The sequence below is a fragment of the Mauremys mutica genome, chromosome 11 (assembly GCF_020497125.1).
Source record: "Mauremys mutica isolate MM-2020 ecotype Southern chromosome 11, ASM2049712v1, whole genome shotgun sequence".
Taxonomy (NCBI): Eukaryota; Metazoa; Chordata; order Testudines; family Geoemydidae; genus Mauremys; species Mauremys mutica.
The window spans coordinates 66,464,200-66,485,781 of record NC_059082.1 but is presented as its reverse complement, the minus strand read 5'-3'; the positions used below and the strand labels follow the sequence as shown (position 1 = coordinate 66,485,781).

At 41.6% G+C, this 21,582-nt stretch overlaps 1 protein-coding gene across 4 annotated transcripts in view; it reads left to right on the top strand.

Moving 5' to 3' along the window:
* The window catches only part of SNX29 (sorting nexin 29), a 393,141-nt gene that overhangs the window by 161,944 nt on the left and 209,615 nt on the right, over positions 1-21,582 (top strand). For 3 of the 4 annotated variants that reach the window (XM_044978953.1, XM_044978955.1, XM_044978957.1), the window contains exon 15: positions 13,828-13,934. In XM_044978953.1, coding sequence (XP_044834888.1) covers positions 13,828-13,934 — 107 coding nt within the window. Of the gene's footprint in view, positions 1-13,827; positions 13,935-16,515; positions 16,870-21,582 lie in introns of those variants that run through there. The other variant, XM_044978956.1, reaches the window with a different exon arrangement.

Here is a 21,582-nt window from a genome sequence, read left to right as displayed (position 1 = left end):
AAATCTTGATTTAAAGACTTCAAGTTACAGAGAACCCACCATTTACTCTAGTTGAAACAGCAAGTGACCCATGCCCCACGCTGCAGAGGAAGGCAAAACCCCGAGAGGATCTCTGCCAGTCTGACATAGGGGACAGTTCCTTCCTGACCCCAAATATGTCGTTTAGATGCTGAGTATGTGGGCAAAATCCACCAGCCAGAAACCTGAGAAAGAATTCTCTATGATAACTGGGCACCCTCCTCCTTTAGTGTCCCTTCTTCGGTTGTTGGAGATATTTGCTAATAGCAGTCATGAGCGAGCCACATGCTATTGTAGGCAATCTCATCATACCATCCCCTCCATAAATGTATCAAACTCAATCTTAAAACAAGTTAATTTTTTTTCACCCACCACTCCTGTTGGAAGACTATTCCAGAACTTCACTCGTCTGAAAGTTAGAAACCTTTGTCTAATTTCAAGCCTAAACTTGTTGATGCATCCTAGGATTGCAATATCCCTTTTCACATCTGCATCACATCGGTGGCTCATAGTCATCCTGTGATAAACCAGTACACCCAGCTCTATCTCCTCCTCTGTTGTTTCCAACTGATACATCTCCAGCTTATAGCAAAAATTATTTCTGTTAGTTCCTAACTGCCTGACTTTGCATAATTAAATTTCATTCCATTTCTGTTACTCTAGTTTTCCACTTCATCCACATCTTCTTGTATGATATTCTGGTCCTTCTCTATATTGGTAGTTTCCTCTCCCCCACAACTTTGTGTCATTCACAGATTTTATTAGCACACTCGTATTTTTTCATGCCAAAGTCATCAATGAAAATATTAAATAAGATTGGTCCCAAGACCAATCCTTGAGGAACTCCACTAGTATCCTCCGTCCAGCCTGAAAAGTCAGTTTTCAGCATGACCCTTTGTATTGTCCCATTCAACCTGTTCCTTCCCCACCTTTCAACTCTCAAGTGAATCCCCACCTTCTCCAAAGTAACTAATAATTTCCCATGTAGAACTGTAACAAAAGCTTTACTGAAATGGTAGATTAGGTCTACTGCATGTCCTTTGTCTAGATAATTTTAGTTATTTTCTCAAAGAAAAAGATCAGTTGGTCTAGCATGACCTACATTTTGTAAAACCATGTTGTATGTTATCCCTCTTACCGTTTTACCTCTATGTTCTTAACTACTTTCACTTTCAAAATTTGTTCTAAGACCCTGCATGCTACTGAGGTCAAAGTAAAGGGCCTTTAGTTTCCCGCATCACTTTTTGCCCCCCTTTCTTAATTACAGGTACTGTATTTGCAGTTCTCTAGTCATAAGGTCTGACCCCTGAATTTATGGGTTAATTAAAAATCCTTGCTATTGGACTTGCAATTTCGTGTATCAGTTCCTTTAACATTTTTGGTTGGAGAGTATCAGCCAACCCCACCAATTCAGTCCCATTAAGATGTTTGAGTTTGATTTCCACCTCAGATGTGATAATTTCTTCTTCCATATCCTTGTTCTCATTAGCCACCTTACCATGCCCCCAAGCTTCTCATTACTCTTATTAAAAACGGAGGCAAAGTATTTAAGTGTTGGGCCATATCTAGATTATCTTTAATCTCTACCCCTATTCTCAGCGCTTATTGGTCCCACTTCTTCTTTCTTTGGTTTCTTTTTATTTATGTTGGTAAACAACCTTTTACCATTGGTTTTAATTTCATTTGCAAGGTCCAACTCCGATTGGCTTTTGGCAGTTCTCACTTTTCTCCCAGGCTTTCTGACCTCCAAGAGGTAGCTTTCCTTGCTGATCCATTCCTCCTTCTGTTCTTTGTAGGCTTTATGCTGTCTCTTAATAACCTGTTTGAGATGCTTGTTCATCCAATCTGGTCTGCAACCCTTCCCTACCAATTTTTTTCTCTTGCTTGTGATTCAGATAGTTTTTCTTCAAGAAGATGCAGCTGTGTATTCCACTTAGGTGGCATGTGTATGTGCCCAGGGTGCCAGAGTTGGAGAATTTTGCCTTGTAGTACAAGCAGGAGGTGGAGCATGGGCCTCTTTCTCATAGTCCTGGCTATATGAGGCAGCACTGCCTCGTCCCCTCCTCAGTTTCTTCTCACTAACTATGGCTGAAGTTGGAGCTCTGTGGATTCTCAACCTCACAGTCTTTATCTTGTAGTGACTTTTTCCTAGTTGTATATAGTTAGTTGGTACTTTTAGCATTGGTTAGATTTAGTTGAGTATTTCCCTGGTGAAACCTCATCAGGGTTTAAATGTTGTCTGCCATGAGGGGGAATGATCCCCACAGCGTTCCCCACATTCAGAGCTTGTTGTGCTTGGGTGAGGCCCACATTGAAGAACGGTATCTGATTTGTAAATCGTTCACAGAACTGAGTCAGGTGGCTAGAGACCTTTGCTTAAAGCAGCTACTCAGACAGACCATGCAACCTGTTTTGGCCTCAAGGCCTGTGTCGGATCAGAGGTCTCCTTCAGGTTCTGAGAGTGCTTCTATTTTACACTCTGGAGCCGGTGCCCTCTCCAAAGAGACAGAGAAGAGCTGCCCCCCATTAAGTGCACTGAGGAAAAGGTCACATAAGACCAATCAAGAGAATGCCAGGACTTATGGAGACTCTTCTCCTTGAGAAAGAGTGTGGATTGGCACAGAGTTAATGATGCAGGATGAAGTAGGTCTCTCAAACCGCTCCCTAGAACCTGCAGGAAGGTTAGAGACCCTATACCATCAACTCTGAGTTTGGCACCAGGGTTTTTATTGAATCTGGTACTGATAAAGGTGATGCTGGCACTGGCTGTTTCCACACTATTGGCATATCAGGCATCAACAGAGCTCATCTCCCTTTCTCTCCTGACTTCTGCTTTGGTCCTGGACTTTGACAGAGCTATGTGGTTTATAGTCCCATCGGCTGGGTGGGCTACTGAACCTTTGGGTCCATTGGCACCGAACCCGGATGTTTCCCTTTTGCAATCTGTGGAAGTGGGACCGGTGCCAGACTCAGCACAAGGGACCCACTGTTGTGTTCTGTGCTGCCAAAGTTACAGTGGTGGCACTCACCGCCCTCCACTTCAGCACTGTCCTCCACTGCAGCTACTTTGCTTACACTACTGACTTTGGGGTTGATGCCGCTCCTGGCTCCAGGAACAATGGAAGCATACTTGTTGCTGGTGATACCGTTTCTATCATCAGCACCAGTTCTCCCTCGTTTTGGGCAATGGAGGATTTGGACCAGTTACTGGCACCCTCAGAGCTGGCTCCACCAATTTATATTGGGGGAAATTAAAGCCTCCTGTAATCACACAATTCCCAGCAATATTTATTTCATTAAAAATGTTAGAGCTCCATATCCAAATTGGATCCTGGGGGTCTGTAGCAGACCCCAAGCATTATCCCAGTGGAGCCTCTGTTACCTTTTTTCACCAATGTAATTTTGACCCAAACAGATTCTGTTTTATCCATTCCATCCCTTCTAGTTTCTTTACAGTCAAACCTCATCATAATATATGATGCTATTCCACCATCTTTACCTTTATTTTAGGCTTTCCTGAACAGCACTTACACTTCAAATCCGTGATCCAATCATGACTACTATTCCACCATGTTTTTGTCATCTCTATAATATCTGCTTTCACTTCCTGTAGCTTTAGTTCCTCCATTTTGTTATCCCGTCTCCTTGCATTGGTGTACAGACATCTTAATTGTTTCTGCCTGGCTTTATCCAGGTACCTCACCTGATTAAACAGTCATTTTACTGCCAGTATTGCCGACCTGATAGTTACTGTCAGTAGTATTCATACTATCTTTCTGCTTGTTGTCCATTCTCCTGCCTTCTGTTGTTCCTTGACCCAGTTCTGTATCCTCTTTTACTTGATTTTCTTCCCACTCAATATTTGAATCAGGCATGGAGATTACATCAGCATCTCCAACCATCTCTCCCGAATTCCTAGTTTAAAATTCGTTTATTCGGTTGTGCCAGCCTCCATCCCAGAAGTCTGTTTCCTTCTGTACTCTGTGGAGTCCATTCCTTGAGACAAGTACTCTGTCCATGAATGCCTCCCACTGGTCAAACATCTGGAAGCGCTCCTTATAGCACCATTGCCCAAGCCATCTGTTGATCATCATATCTTGTCTTGCCTTTGCTCTCCTCATCTAAGGACATGTAAAATCCCACTGAAGATCACCTGAGCCTCCATTTGTTTAAGCATCTTCCCCAGGCTGGTGTAGTCTTCCTTGATGCATCTCAGCAAGGTGCTAGTAGTATCATTTGTTCCCATGTGAAGGACAATCAATGGATGCTTTCCTGCTCCCATTAGGATCCTCTTCAGCCTCAGATCCACATCCTGTATTTTAGCTCCAAGTAGACAGCACACTCTTCAGTTCTCCTAGATCAGCTCTGGTGACAAGCTTGTCTGTTTTTAGTAGGGAGTCCCCAGTTGAGTACCTCATGCCTCTTCTTAGTGTTAGAACAGAAGAGGGAAGGCTGGAGAATTGCACGTTCAGGCTGCAAGGCTTCTTGTTTTCTGTTCTCATTTGCAATCTTCTGTGAGTCATCCTCTGTCCTTGTGGGGCTTCAAACTCTGTCTGTCTCTATTGTCTCTTCCCCTCTTCTTGTAGAACTACTTGTTCTTCTTCTCTTCTTCCTTCTACTGTCTGCATTTCCCCTTTGTTTTCCAACTCAGCACACCGGTTCCTGAGCTCTATTTCTCCTTCATTAGCTGTTCTTCTCTGCCTTGTTCTCATAGTCCTGTGCTTCTACTGCCACTTTTTTCATTCAGCAGGCTACCCTCACATCTGCAGGTCATGAGGTTTCCTTTCAGTCTTCTCTTTCCTTTCCTCCAATCCCCTTCAAAATTTAACCATAGTTTCTAGCTGCATCTCCAAACCTTGGATGTTCTCTTCCATCAGATCTGTCAGGCAGCACTTCCTACAAACCAAGTACTTTCTCCAGAATAATGTACATTCTACAGCTTGCACATCCAGTCATCTTCCTTGTCTCTTCCAGTCCTTGGGTCACTGCCACTGCTGCCTCTTTAGCTGTCATAGCCTTCCCTCTTAAACTCCTGCAGAGAAGTGAGAAAAAGAAAAACCCCTAAAAACACCACACACACCGTCCTCCAAACTCCCACTCACATTCCCTTGTTTTCAGCTCTGTTCGGCTCCTGTGCCACTGGCTGGTTGGTTGGCTGCGTTATAAGAAGTCCCACCCTTTAATCAAGGTTCAGCAACTTCTGGTAGCATGGACTTGTTTGCGTTCATGTATCTCAGAAATGCTTCTTTTTTACTGATTAGTTCCTGTGTTTAATTTATTACCAAGTTTAGTTGTTCTTTCATAATCTTCTATGTTTTTCTGTCCTATACATATTTGTATTCATTATTCATTATTTTGATTTGTACAGTATTTAGCCTCCTATTTCTTTGAGTTTTTGTAGACTCCAATAATTTTTAAATTTTATTTTCAGAAACTGAATTTATATACTATCGCCTCTCTGGGGATGACTCTAAAACATTCACGATGTCTTTCTAGGCTCTAACTCCTTTCACAATTATCTCCCTTTGAATCTCCTGACACTTTCTTACACTACTTCTCTTCTTTCCCCATCTGCCTGTCTGCATCATAGTTAACAAATCCACCATCTTTCCAATCACTCAGTATCACAACTTCGGGGTTATGCCCAACTCTCCACATACTTACCCTTGCCAAATCTTGTAGCTGCTTCTCTGCCATTTCTAAAATCTGCTCCTTTATCTCCAACCCTACTGCTAAAATTATGTTTCTTTTTTGCCTAGGTAAAAGCCTTATCTCATAAACTCTCTTAAGTCAAGGAAGCTAATTTGGCTCAGACTAATTTTAAGAGTGTCCTGGATCGAACTTACTTTATTTCTAAAGTTTTAAAGTTACACCATAATGTGACAATTTTATTCCATTGAATATTGTCTTTTGAAGTAAGTTACTACCGTAACTTTTCCATTTTGATCCAATTTACTATGGTATAAAACTTCATTAAAGCACTTACTGGCAGCATAGTTATCCTTGAGAGGAGCATTCAACTGTTACGTATTATCTGTCTGGACTCGTATGCACTGTGGCTATGTTTGAATATCAAACATTATTGACCATCTCAGTAATGTGGCTCTACTCTGAAAAGTGTTCCTTATGTAAAATTTGGGACATAGCTTCTTATTGCCCATGTAACTAAAAAATGTCACTATTCACTTTCACATGTCAGAAGCTAGGTGAGAAACTGTCTTTTGAGCAAAGTTTTGGGGGAAAATAACCATGATGTTACAAATGTGTATTATAAAGACTAAGGACCTAATTTATTTTGCAGAATTTTTGCTGCTGAAGATGATGCATGAAAATGAAGGAACATAGCTTGATTTTCAGACGCCAAATTAAGTTTGCAGGAATAAAAAAAACCCTTCCAGCTCATTACTTGCAAACTAAGAAAATCTGATAAAGAATTATTGACACACAAAATATGCCCCCCCCCATTCCCTCCACAATAGATCTTTTTAATTGGTTTTGCAGTATGACCAAAAATTGACAGTTCTCTGAATTTTGTTATAAGCCAGAAGTAATTTTCACTGTCAAGCTGCTTTTCATTTAGCAAAACTTCTGTTTCTAAGAAGCTGTAGTTGCAAGCCAAGTGAGCAAGTGAAAATGCGATTGTGACGGGTATGATGACAGTTCAGATTTTATAATAATGCATTCATTCTAAGATGTATTTATGAATCTCTTATATATTTAGATAATTTCAAGCCATTTAAGAGAGGAAACTTAACAGAAAAACTTAATAAAGTAGAAGGAACTGGTCCAACCAGAGAAGTGTATTCAAAGTTGTGATCATTGTCCAGTAAATAAATCTGCGCCCTTTTGAAAGGTTATCCAAACAACTCTCAGAGCTAATTCTCCATTCCTGGCGCTCACTCTCTCTGTCCAGGCTTGCATCTCTCTCCATCTCTTGCTCTTTCTGTCATCCTTCTTCATGGATATCCTGCTGCCTCTTTAAACAATACATGGCAAAAACAGGATCATCCACCAGTATGGTGAAATACTAGAACTTTGCTGAACTGAAGTGAGCGATCTAAAAGGTGAAAGTCAAATTTAGATTGCACTTAATACTTTTGGCAGAATTTCAAAAAAACTGGGAATTGAATGAATTGAAACCGAGTACCTGGAATTGGATAAAAATGTCCAGTTCTGCGATGAAAATGACAAAGGGGGGAAAAATCAGCATTTCATCCTGCATGCTAGCAACAGCAAAGCACAGGGCTGGTGCAACCATTTAGGCGACCTAGGAAGTCGCCTAGGGCGCTGGCATTTGGGGGGTACCATTTTCTTCGGCAGCGACCGCGGCGGACGGATCTTCGGCCGCCCCGGTCGCCGCCAGCATTTAGGCGGAGGGAGCTGGGGCAGGGAAGCGCGAGGAGGGCCGCCTGCAGCAAGTAAGGGGGGGGCACTCAGGAGAACTCCCTGCCCCAGCTCACCCCTGCCCCGCCTCCTCCCTGAGCACGCCGTGGCTGCTTCACTTCTCCCACCTCCCAGGCTTGCGGTGCCTAAGCTGATTGGCGCCGCAAGCCTGGGAGGCGGGAGAAGTGAAGCAGCCACGGCGTGCTCGGGGAGGAGGCGGAGCAGAGGTGAGCTGGGCCAGGGGGTGCCTCAGGGCGGAGGGTGGGGAGCTGCCGCAAGGGGGGCGCCTCAGGGTGGAGGAGGGAGCTGCCGCGGGGGGGGGGGGGAGGCGCCTCAGGGTGGAGGAGGAGGGAGCTGCCGTGGGGTGAGGGTGGGGGGCGCAAGGTGGAAGTTTCACCTAGGGCGCAAAACATCCTTGCACCGGCCCTGGAAAAGCACATTAGCTGTCCTGTAACTGGGGATAAAATATTGTATTCTGAGTTTACTATTTGTATGTAATTCACACCTCCTGCCACAGAAGTCCTGGTGGTGGCAGTACAAGCGTCCCCATAGAATCCTGCCAATATTCATCATTAGGGACCTACCAAATTGATGGTCCATTTTGGTCAATTTCATGGCCATAGGATTTTAAAAATTGTAAATTTCATGATTTCAGCTATTTAAATCTGAAATTTCACGGTGTTGTTATTGATGGGGTCCTGACCCAAAAAGGAGTTGTGGGGAGTTGTGGTACTGCTACCCTTACTTCTGCACTGCTGCTGACAGCAACGCTGTCTTCAGAGCTGGGCAGCTGGAGAGCGGCAGGGATCACGTGGTATGGTATTGCCACCCTTACTTCTGCGCTGCTGCCTGCAGAGGTGGGCCCTCAATCAGCAGTTGCCACTCTCTGGCCGCCCAGCTCTGCAGGCAGCAGTGCAGAAATAATGGTGGGCTGGTATGGTATTGCCACCTTTACTTCTGCGCTGCTGCTGCTGGCGGGATGCTGCCATCAGAGCTGAGCACCTGGCCAACAGCTGCCGATATCCGGCTACCTAGCTCTGAAGGCACCGTAGAAGTAAGGGTGGTAATACTGCAACTCCCCTAAAATAATCTTCTGACCCTCCCCGCAATTCCTTTTTGGGTCAGGACCAGCAATTTGAGAAACACCGTGAAATCTGTATCATACAGGGTAAAAGCACACAAAAGACCAGATTTCCCAGGAGGAGACCAGATTTCATGGTCCGTGACGCATTTTTCCTGAATTTGGTAGGGCCCTATTCATCAATTTTGACCTAGAAGGTCCATATCTGAGGGGCAAATGGAAGTTCGCTCTCCATACTCATTCATTTCACATGGGCCACTAGACTGCTTTTGATCACTGCCAGTTTGACTTGGAATTAAATAAGAGCCCTACAAATGAAAGGCTCTGTAATGCACTGGCAATCCCTTGAGCTGTACAGTACCCTGACAAAGCGTATTCTGCTGTAATTTATGCTCAGTCTTTTTGTTTCCCTGAGTTTGATGTCTCAGATCATAAAGACATACACTGAAACACTTCAAAGAATTGACTGTAGGAAAAGAAAGTAATACAAGCTTAATAAAAGCAATTCAGAATGTAAAATTACAGTATCTTGCTATATCTACTCTATCATTGTCAAATAGGAATTAAGCCTCATCTTAAACAAAATTAACTTAGTCGTATGAAGGCTTGATAGAATTCAATTTTTATTTTTTAGAATTTTGACAGACAACGTTTATTTTAAAGCATTTTTTCTATGTCTGTTTATGTACATCTCCACACTTTGCAAAATTGTGGATTTTAAGTATTTTGGGGTTGGGGAATTTATATTGACATACGTTTTTACTGTTGTAGGAATCAGACAATAGGGATCAGACAATAGGGATTTCAGGCAATAATTATTTAATCTTCTTCGTATGACTGATGTACATGTAAAACAACAACTATAATTTTACATTTAGGTGGTTAAGACAGATGATTGCATCAGGAGTAGTAGAATTTATCGCTGTGATGCCTCCTTCATATTTGTGAATCGGGCATTGAGTTGTTATAGTTTCTATGGTCTGTTTTGGTTGACCACAGTTGCACGCTAGAGAGCTTTTAATATTCCATTTGTGCATCAAGTATCCGCATCTGCCGCGGTTTGTGTGAATGTGGTTTAGGGTTGCCCATAAACTTTGTGGCAGATTGAAGCTAGAGATCTTCTGCTTTGGGTCTTTCACAAGGTGTTTGTTTGTGACTTCTTATAGACTCCATTTGACTTTTATTATTTAATGACAGTAGACATTGACATTCAAAATGTTAAAGCTTTATAACCATTAAAATACAAATTGCCAATGTTACATGTCAAAATATACAAAATGAATATCCTAAATCAAACTCTAAATTCCCAAGCAGCATTATTCTTACTTTACCTTTCTGTAAATTTCAATTATCAATGAAAATATTTTTCATTGGTTTGTATATATACGGTGAAATTGTTGATATCAACAGTTATCAATAAATATCTGATCCTTCCGAGCCTAAGCAGATACTATTCAGTCCTCTAGAGCAGTGCTTCTCAAAGTTGGGCTGCCGCTTGTTCAGGGAAAGCCCCTGGCAGTCCGGGCCGGTTTATTTACCTGCCGCGTCCACAGGTTCAGCTGATCGCGGCTCCCACTGGCCGCGGTTTGCTGTCCCAGGCCAATGGGGGTGGTGGGAAGGGTGTCCAGCATGTCCATTGGCCCGTGCCGCTTCCCTCAGCCCCCATTGGCCTCGGACAGTGAACCACAGCCAGTGGGAGCCGCGATCAGCTGAACCTGCAGACGAGGCAGGTAAACAAACTGGCCTGGACCGCCAGGGGATTTCCCTGAACAAGCGGCAGCCTGACTTTGAGAAGCACTGCTCTAGAGTGTTAGGTTTTGTCTAAATAGTTAATCCATAAAACTTATATTTCTAGTGTACTGCACATATGAATAAAAACCGCTCTTGCATGCCTTTCAAACTAATTTAGGCAAATTTAGAAAAATAATGGTAAATTAGATGGGTCTGAAGACAATAGGACCATAAAAGCAAACCTCAAAAACATTCTAAACATAAATTACCTAATTTAAATAAAATAGTTTAAAATACACTTTTTAAAAGTAGTCTTTCTGTATCTTAAAAATAATAATTTCCAGTTTTAGCATAATATGTTTGAAAATGTGACTTTTGATTTAAGATCAGGATTGTGTTCTGCCAATTGTTTTTCCTTTACCCTTTTTTTGTATTTGAACAATATCTTCCTGTTGTGCAGTTATAAATGTAGGATAAAAATTGCCTCTGACTGAGAACAGATGTCTATATAAATCATAATGTTATCAGCTTTGGTGGTGTTAGTGGTGGAATTATGCATCATTTCACAGCAGATTATTGGCTGCTGATCACATTTTCAAGTACCACAGGTATATTAGCAGCATACAGTTTGACAAATTACCATTTAAGAACTGTATTTTATTACATATATGATAATTATCTTCTGCCAACCATGCAAATTCAATCTGAGTTCTGAATATCAAGCTCTGATCTTTCTTCCTTTTTCGTCACCACCACTAATGACAATTTCAGAATCTAGAGCTCTGTAATAACTGATTTTTTCATTCGTTGGTAGTTCTGAAAAGTAGAAACATAATTTCAGTTCAGGTTGTCCCCTAAATGCTGCAGCAACTTGTGTAAGAAAAATTCTGAACATTACCTGTTCTTGTAACACTTAAATAATAGTATTTTAATCACACATTATATCTAGTGATTCATAAATGGACCCCAAATAGTTAATTAAATCTTTACTTTTACTGTCAAGTTATTTCCAAATATTCTGAAACAGTGTTTTCCTGAATTCAATGATAGTTTCATTGACACATGCTTTTTTATTAAATTTTTGGTCACTTGATTCAGAACTAATGCACTGAAAAAGCTGTAGTTGCTTTATTTTCCTCTCCTATCTGATCACTCTCAAATGTTGTTCTGTACTGTTTATGTAGCCCAGTGGGCTAGCTTGCCTTTATTTTATTTACTTTTTTGCATTATATTCAGCAGTAATGCAAGAAACCTACATGCTGTAAGACATTAACTTCAGCAAGTTAGCATAAGGCTTGAGACCTATGCCCTTTGAACAGATAAACTTTGCACAAATAAACAGCCCAAGAGAAAACCCCAAGTATTTGGGGAGCTGAAAATAGAGCTTAAGGGGCAGTCCTGACCACAGGTACATGAGTCAACCACAGAAGTGTCCTGGCAACGAACTGACGTACATAACAGGTACATGAGATGCATCTAAGGCTAGCCTGCTTGCTTGGCTATGTATCTTTTCTTATAAGTTTTTTATTTTCTTATGGGTTTCATTATTTGTTTTATTATAATAGGTTTATAGATTTATATTAGAGTATATTTTGGCTGTAACACAAGGGACCTGCAGGTCACATCCTGTATGTTGAGCGAAGGCAAAGTTAGCATACATACGTTTGGGACCATTCACCTAGATGGATGGTGATGAGCTAAAGCATAAGCCATATATGGCTGCGACCTTTAACGTATACCATGCGTTAATGCAGGTTGGCATAGGGGCTTTCCTAAGTTCATACCCTTTTAAACTTAACAGGTACACCACAACTTGGAACTTGGAGAGAACCGAAATAACCAGTTAGGACAGAGATAACAAATGGGATACCTAACCACGAAAGGGCTGTAGTAATGAATGGATGTATATGATAATAAGTTGAGATCACTGATATACTAACCTATAGGAAAAAAAGACTCCAACATTAGTAAGGGGAGGAAATACAAATAAGGAAAAGGGGGAAAATCCTCTACTGAATATGCACCAACATAGTGGTGTCAGTGTAATGTATTATAAAAGTGGTATCCCAGTCTAGGGGCAGTAGGAGAGAGAGATATAGTCCTTGGGAGGTGCCAGAATGATGGCCACTGGTGATGATGGGGAAGATAAGGGTGGGGAGGAAGATGATGGCTAACATTTCAGGTTGTTCTACAGCAGATAGGGAGAGTATATGGATGTGCAGATGTGCATTCTGTAGTATCTCGATCTACCTTACTGAGGCTATGGCTACACTTAGCGCTGCACAGTGCTGCCGCGGGAACGCTCCCGTGGCAGCTCTTTGAAGCGCGAGTGTGGTCGGAGCGCCAGCGCTGGGAGAGAGCTCTCCCAGCGCTGTCCGTACTCCACCTCCCTATGGGGATTAACATACAGCGCTGGGAGCCGTGCTCCCAGCGTTGGGGCTCTGATCACACTGGCGCTTTGCAGCGCCGCAAATCTGCAAGTGTAGCCATGGCCTGAGTTGGGGTGTTTGTGACTGTGCTAAATGTATTAATAAACTATATTTGTAAATATAAAAGCGTTCCTATAGCGTGAGTGTTGAAACTGTGCACATCCGGGTTCCCAGCTATATAATAATTTGAATAATACTGGGCCTGATCTTGGGGCAAGAACCTTTCAACCCTCAAAGTGATAACTGGGGATTCGTAAGTAATCAATATAATCTAAAGATCGGGCAACACTGGACTTTCTTTTCATGGCTCCATCATAGTTTATTCAGAAAATTTTGATTGACTTGTAGGGAAATGGAATTGTTTTCTGAGATTTGTTGGACATAATTTAGTCAACGTTATGGAGTTTTGGAGTACTTTTTCTTACTGAACAACAGTTTATTGGTTTTTCAAAATTACAGCATTTATATCTTGATTAAGGAAATGTAATCAGCTATTTTTGAAACTATGCAAACTTCAAGTTAGGGAGTAGTTATATATTTTTGGGTCAGGCTTTTAAATAATTTAATAATAAAATTGTATATCTAATTTTAGAACACAGTTATTATGAACGTGCACACAAAATTATTAACGTCTTAATAATGGTCATTACTTATTTGATTCTTACTAAATATTCTTGAGGTCTGTCCCCATCAATACGTTGTGTAAACATATTGAAGGTCAGCTTCCCCTTTAGTGAAGAATAAATAATCAAATCATAGTAGGTGAATCACAGAAAAATGGGAATTGTAAGTTTGTAAATCATACAGATAATATATAAAAAAAAATTAAATGTGTTATAGAAAAGAAATAGGCAGAGATATTCAGAGTTAAAGTGTAAAATTATATTGACTGCATGCATGAATTAGGGAAACATGCACACAAATAACTAATCAGTTTCTTTTTTTATGTTTGCTGTTATATTATGTGAAGTTACTTAAGCATTATAAGAAAGCACTCTTGGCATTGAAATTACTTTTTTCAGTATTTAGTTTATTTAGTGATATTACTCACATACAATTTGCACCATATTAGGATACTTATTATCAACATTTTTTTAAAACCTGTTCATTTTCGAAAGATTGTTTAAGAGATTTAAGTGCGTCTACATTTATTTCCTTTGTATTTTTGTTTTTGTTTTGTTTTAGTTCTGCCAAACCTTTGGAATGTTGATGGGGAATTTACCATACCTGAGCAAAAGCAAGTAGAAAACAACGAGGAACTAGCAAACTCCTATGAAAGAAAACTGATTGAGGTAAGAATCTGTTACACTTTAGAAGTTTTATTAAGGAGCTAGTAGCTGAAAGCCCATGCTTTCAGATAGCTGTGGCAGTTGGGCCAAATAATCCACCATCTCATACAAATAATTAGGTGGTTACGTTCAAATTAGCTGTATAGTCAGGGTGGTGACTGGTTGAGTTATCTCTGATATCACAATGGTCTGGGGCTCGTGGCATGGCATAGATACAGGCCTGGCTGTTGCACAGCTGTAAGTCACAAAGTCAAAATGGCTGAGAATTTAAACATTTGGATGGTAACAGACTGCAAATCCCAGTAATGATTCAACCTTGTGATAATCTGAACAAAACGAGTTCCCAACCACATAGCTGTTTCCATCTCTTCACAGTGACTCAACAGACATTCTAGGCTTTAGAGTGACACGCAGGTTCACAATCCTGGAATTTTATTATGTAGATAATAGCAGTGACTTAACAGTTCAAGGTGAAAGACAATTTCCATTCTTAGCCTGAATTTTGGTGTCTCCCTTTAATTCTTTAAACAAACAGTCTGATATTTCTAATGCTTTGAACTGTTTATTTCAGAAGTTGTAAATTGATTGAAGAAGCTATAATTTTTAGCCATGGAAATTTTGAGAAGTAACTTTTTTTTTCCCTCTTGGGGAAAGTATTTTTTACATCCATACTTTAGTATCAAAATTGACTTACACTTTACCAGTTTCAAATGTATCATATATACTTGTTCTGAGTTTAAAAAAATTGTGTACAATACTGGTTTTGTTTACTTTCCATGTTAAAAAGATATTTAATTGCACTATTAATTTTGGAATCAGCTTGTAATACTTGGAATCCCTTGAGACACTGATAACTTATTTGAGGGTCATCTTGAGTAAAACAGTGTTCACAATTGTTACAGTTGCTGCCAGTGTTACTTCCTGAGTTTGTAACTGCCCTGAGCCACATGTTTCAGGCCTCATGTAAGTTACAGCCTCCACTTCAAGACCTCATAAAATTACAAGCGTTGTTGCCTGTGCCAACTGCACTTTTACCTTTCTTGAGACTTTATGGAACTTAAAAGTTCTAATAGCTCGTGAAACTTGTAACTTCCCAGAGGACTCTTAACACCTACTAATTGATGTTCCAGAACTGTGGTATAGTCTGTTAGTGCTGCATTGGTGTAAATTGTTGAGTTTCATGGATGTGATGTTAATACTGAAATGACTGATAGAAGTTACAAGCTCTGCTGATTTAACTATATTGACAGAGCTTGTGATACTCATGAGTAAGGCTGCAATTTGGTCATGGAGGTCATGGAAATCATGGAATCTGTGACTTCCGAAGACCTCCGTGACTTCAGCCAGCTCTGGCTGGGAGCTGCAGGTCCCCTGCCACCTGTGGAGGCAGGGAGCTGCAGGGTACCCTTGCAGCCTTAGGTGGCGGGAGTTCCCCTCCACCATAGGCGGGAGGAGTGACCCCCGCAGCTCCCAGCCACTGCGAGTGGCAGTGGGGACCCTCCCGCTCTCAGCTGCCTCAAGTGGTGGGGGAGACCCTAGAGCACCGGGTGGCTGCTGGCAGAAGGGGGAACCCCCCAGCTCAGAACCACCAGTGGAAGGGGACCCTGGAACTCCGAGCCCCCACGCAGCTGCCCAGGCTCCCCATTTTGTCATGGATATTTTTAGTAAAAGACAGGGACAAGTCACAGGCTTCCCTGAATTTTTCATTATTGCCCATGACCTGTCTCTGACTTTTACTAAAAATATCCATCACAAAATCTTAGCTTTACTCATGAGCTCCACCTTTGAAGGCTATTAAGCTTATTATTAAAAAAAAAAGGGGGGGGATTAGCGCCATAAAAATGAAATTATGAGACAAAAAAAATTAAATGTTAAGATCAAACACATACATCCCTTAAAATATTAATTAACCATTGCAGTATACGCCTGCCTGTACCCAAACATTCCAAAGTCACCTTAAATCTGCATCTTTGACCATGCTTTATTTTCCTGAGGGAGGCTACACGTATCCCCACCTGCTCAAACCTCTTGGATAATCAAACTCTCATCTAGCTATAGGGAGAATATTGACAAAAATAGTCCATTCTTTGAACAGCTGGATACTATCCTTTGAAAACATATTTGGACAAGTACAAGTAATCCTTTTATGTTTGGTCACCACTTTCTCAAATGGTATGCCCTTTTTATGGGTTTATCTGGCCTTTTTCTGTTGCCAAATCTGACTGAGGTGCATGTCTTAGTAAAGAATCCAGGTAAAATGTCTTGATAAACATGAAAAAACCAACCTGGTTTCAGCTGCTATATTGTTCTCCCAGAGGTTCAGGATTTGCCAATGACACTACAAAGTTTCCATACAGTGCTGCCAATAGCTGGTCTCTCAGAATTCCTTTGATTCTGTAGCATTGCGGACACGCCTGCTCCATTGTAGAGCCTAGCTGCAAACCATATCTAATGCAGGCAGCCTGACTTTCTGCCCAGTGTAGGATGTTGTATTAATAGATTCATATGCCAAAAGTGGGGATATGACTCTATAATAATCCAGGTGCTGTTACTGACACTGCCCCTTGCTTTTTCTCTCAACAAGTGGAGGGTACCAACTCTGCTGTCACTTTTTACACGGGCCCATTCTAGCTGTCAAGTTGAGGAGTAGACAGGGGAACACTGCTGAATGCTGCTGTGGCAGTGAGATGGAGCAGGAGCTGGAGGGAAGGAAAGGGTCTGTTGGCATGACCAGATTAAGGTAATCCAGAGCTATAGGCACACTGCTTGCAGGACCCATTTGGCTGGTAGAACATTTCACATCAGGTCAGAGACCCCCTCATGAATTTGTCACCAGATGATCAGGATCCTGCAGTCTCTAAAGAAATATGAGATAAGCCTTGATTGCTGATGAAATATTAAAAATGGGTATAACAGAAGCTGAGTTGAAATGTTCATGTAATAGAATGTAATATCCGAAGTTGTTCTTCATGGTTTTCCATTATGGAGAGTTTTGTTAGTGATATCTCATGAGTGCATATTATTACCATTTATTATATTAAAATTATCGGAATTTCTTATCATTTGTAATGGAGTTTTATTCAAACACATTTTATTATTCTTTATTGCTGTTTTATGAATGGATTGATTTAACAAAAGAAATGTATAAACATATAATGAAGATACAAAAAAGCATCAGAAAGTTGATTTAATAAACTTCCATATTAAACATATTAGAAACACTTTTAGTGCTTTAAACGTTATGAATATTTATTGAGATGTTTTATTTTTGCATAAATTCTACACTAAAAAAATTCTATGGTGCTCTTTAGAAAGAGCCACATAAAGAACATCATTCTTTGTACCATGATTTCTTCTAATGCAAAAGTTTGAGATCAGTCCCAGAGCCCCTAATATTTTGAGTGGTTGACAGAGTGTTTGGGTAACATTGAGCAATGTTTGTCCCCTGACATTTGGCTCTCTGTTAGTCAATCTCATACAATATGAGACCAGATTCAAATTTTACCTTGTCCTGTGTAAAAAGGAGAATGGACTCTAGAGATTTATAATGCAAGTCCATGAACAATTAAACAAGTTTAAATGCACAATAAGGCATGTTTTGCTTTGTGCTGTTAATGTCATTTTGTTTTACATAAGGAATAAACACGAGTGTTTTGATTTGCATTGGTTTTGAAAGATTAGTTTAAATAATTTCACCTGCTCCAGAAGTTTTTCCAGCTTACATTTCCTACTGGGAAATGTAAACTCCTTATAGCTTTCATCACAATTACCCTCAAAATAAATAGTCACTGAACATTTGCTGTCCTAGCAGAGCTGGCATTGCTAAGGATTAGTTAACAAAACAAAAAACAGCTGTGACTGATGTTCAGGATGTGCAAACAAAAACAAGATCTGTGGCTGGGTTGATATCCATAAGGGACACTATTGTTTACAGTGTCTTTCTTTTTGTGGCTATAGACTAGTAATGAACATTTCCTGAAATGAAGAGAGAAGCACTCATAATGGAAAATTGGAAAAAAAAAATATATCTGACACTCTAATTTTTCGGTGACTTTTCCTAAGTATGTCTAATTACAGAGAACAGAATTCAGCTTTCCTTGCAGTTTCACGCTTGTACAATTTAGGGCTTTATTCATGATTGATTTTATTCATGGTTTAAACTTGCATTTCATCAAATTTAAATTATAACTTATGCCGAAAAATTTACTCAAGATGCCCCTAATGTGTCTTTCGAAGATGCTGCTAAAGACTCAATAATTAAAATTGGTCCTTCTATTTCCTGATGCAGATTATTCCTGTCAGGAAATGGGAAATAAAGGGGATGGACCCATTGCTGGGACAGAGGCTCTGTGCACTGAAACTGTGGACCACAGTTCCCTGATCCCTGGAATGCCCTCTGTTACTGTAGTCAGGGGAGGTTTGTGGAATGACTTCTTTATGGAGGAGAGCCAGAATGGGTGGAGAATATCCATGTCTCCTGGGCTTTTGTAGCATGTGCAAAGGCATATTCGGGAGCCAGTTATTATCTTTTATACCTAAAAATGTCTGTTGAAATACATTGCTCAGGATTTAGAGCTCAGTTTCCCCCAAAGCTTTGATTCTCTTTTTTAAGTTTCTCAGAGGGCTTTGTAATACTTTACCATGTCTTTCCCTCAAACATTTAAAGTTATATAAAAGTACTAAAATTGCACTATACTTGTTTGTCATGCCTAAAGAGTTGATTTCCAGACACAGAGAATGTGAGATTAGATAATTTTTTACTTTTGCAGTTCTCTGAAAAAGTTGGCTGTCTTACAGCACCACACAATTAAAATGACTGCAAACTCTGAATGTAATACTCAATCAAAATTTAGTTCATTTCCCCACTAAGAAATTATGGTCCAATGCAAAATATGGCATACGGGCAAATTCCTTGTCCCCAGGACCAGGGCTGGCCCTAGTGAAAATGGCACCCTGGGTGAACTTGTATTTTGGCACCCTTCCTTTGGAAGAAACTTGAACTGCACTGCAAGAGACATCAGCTGACACCTCACTCCCAGCGAGGGGGATATTTAATTTGGGATTGTGCAGGAAGCTTGGCAGTGAGCTCCGGGCAGAAGCAGCGGGGCAGAACAGAGTGGGCAGGTGGGGTCCCAGCCCCTCTGCAGGGGCAGGAGCAGCAGCAGCCACACGGAGGCAGAGGGAGTGGAACTGCCCTTGTTGGGAGGACTGGGGTATGGAGCAAGGCTTCTCTGCTGGGATCGCCCCTGCAGCAGCCCTGGCCCCTGGATGCTCTGCCTGCGGATCCCTCGCCATTCATGGAGCATGTGTTAAAGTTACCGAGCCCTGTGCATAACTTCTGCTGGGGCAGATATGTGGGAGTCCCTAAACACCTGCTAAGGGTATATGGGGGCCTAGCCACTTGCCAGAATGGGTGGCTATGTATAGGGTGGGGAGCTGGTATCTGCAAGAACAGAGAAGTGGGAGTCCATCTTCTGGGATGAGCACAAGGGGAATGGAGAGTGCCCTGGCATTGCCTGGGATGGGTGTAGTGGGGCCTATAATGTATCCTAGGACAGGTATAAGGGGTCCCTGGTGCCTGGTAGGGCAGGTTTCTTTAATCATTCCATGTGTATGTTTTCTGTCCGAAAGCCCACCTTACGAGATTTTACCTCACTGTTATTAGATGCCCAGCAAGAGGCACTGTCTCTGGATAATAAAAATTGCTGTACCAGGACAGACCAAAGCTTCTAGAGCCTGTTACTTTTTCACCACCAGAGGTCAATGCTGGGTCTTCAAAGGAATAAGGCAACTGTTTGTGCCATTTAATACCAGTGACAAGGATGCCTGCCTGACCAATTTGGCACCCTCCTAAATAAGAATCTGGAGCTCCCTGTAGTTTGTATCTTAACTGCTGTCAAAATACTTTGACACACCAAGGGCCCCATGAGCTGCCAATCTAAAAGGGGGAAAGACCAGGTGTCTGGTAGGTAAGATATGTTCAACATCTGCTCAGGCTGGTGCTGCATGGCATATTTGGGATTTGATTCCCTTGTATCCATGGATCTTTATGGAGATCGCTGGAGATGCTGTTGTCATAAAGCCAGGAGTGATGGTACAAGTGTCAGCCCTGCTCTTTCCAAGGGAAGGCCCTGAAATTGGCTGCATTGGCCTAGACTGCCCCACCCCCCCGCTTTTCCTTTCACACTCTTCTTCTCCCCTGCCTCACGTCCATTTAGGAATAATTTGGCTGTGAAGCCGGTGTGCTGCCACAAGTGACACTGAGCCAAGTTCCCCACTTCCCGTCTGTCCCCTTCCAGATCCTCCTCTTCCTGTCACTGACATGGTGCTAAAGTGTAGAGTGTCTGAACCCCCCCTGCCCAGGTCCCCCTCCAGCAGTGGCGGTGGCTCTGGAGCTGACAGTGACTTGCCCTGACACTCACTACCTAGGGGGTCAGCGGGAGCTGCTCTGCAGAAGCTCTGGCAGCTCCCTCAGCTTCTGCTGCAGCTGCATTTGCTGCTGCTGCGACTCGTGGTGCCTGGTGCTTGGCCTGTGGCTCAAGGTGGGCTCCAGGCTGTCACATGGGAACTACATCTTGACTGAGCCCACAGCCATCCCACGTCCCTCTGGTCACTTCTGGCTTCCCACACATGGGCAGAGCACACGGCTCCCCACAACTATAGCATACCCACTTCACCTGCCCCTAAAGCCAGCTCTGCCCAAGACACACTGGCAATCTTACGAAATTTGATAATACAAAAGGCGCATGAGAGACAGCAAGCTAGTAATCCAGTCAGTGATACTGTTCGGTTGTTTCAAAATATTCACTGCATTGGGAGATTTCTCCAAGTTACTCATTCAGAGTGTCTCTTACTGACAGACTGGACTCTGATGGATAAGATGAACTGTGTCTCTTTCCTGTCAAAATTATTATTTTTTAAAATAACATATCCATGGGTGGGTGAGCTAATATCTTTTATTGGACCAACTTCTGTTAGACAATCTTTCAAGCTTACACAGAGCTCTTCTTCAAATCTGGGTCATCATTTTAGGGGGAGCATGGGCTGTGATAGCAGGGATAAGGGACAAGACAGAACTGGAGGGGAAAATCAACTCAGTATCTTAGATGTCTGTATACAAATGTGAGAAGTACGTGGCATAAGCAGAAAGAACTCAAAATGCTAGTAAATAAACACAACTATGACATAGTTGGCATCACAGAGATTTGTTTGGATAATACACATGATTGGAATATTGGTATAGAAGGGTACAGCTTACTCAGGAAGGACAGGCAGGGAAAAAAGGGAGGAGGTGTTGCCTTATATATTAAAAATGTATACACTTGGACTGAGGTTGAGATTGAAAAAGGAGACAGACTTGTTGAATGTCTCCGGGTAAAGATAAAAGGGGTAAAAAACAAAGATGATGTTATGGTAAAGGTCTACTACAGACCATCTAATCACCTAACTAAGAAGAGGTAGATGGGGCTTTTTAAAAACAACTAACAAAATCATCCAAAGCACAAGACTTGGTGGTGATGGGGGACATTAACTACTCAGACATCTGTTGGGAAAATAACACAGCAGGGCACAGATTCTCCAAGAATATAAAAACTTAAGAACGGCCATACTGGGTCAGACCAAAGGTTCATCTATCCCAGTATCCTGTCTT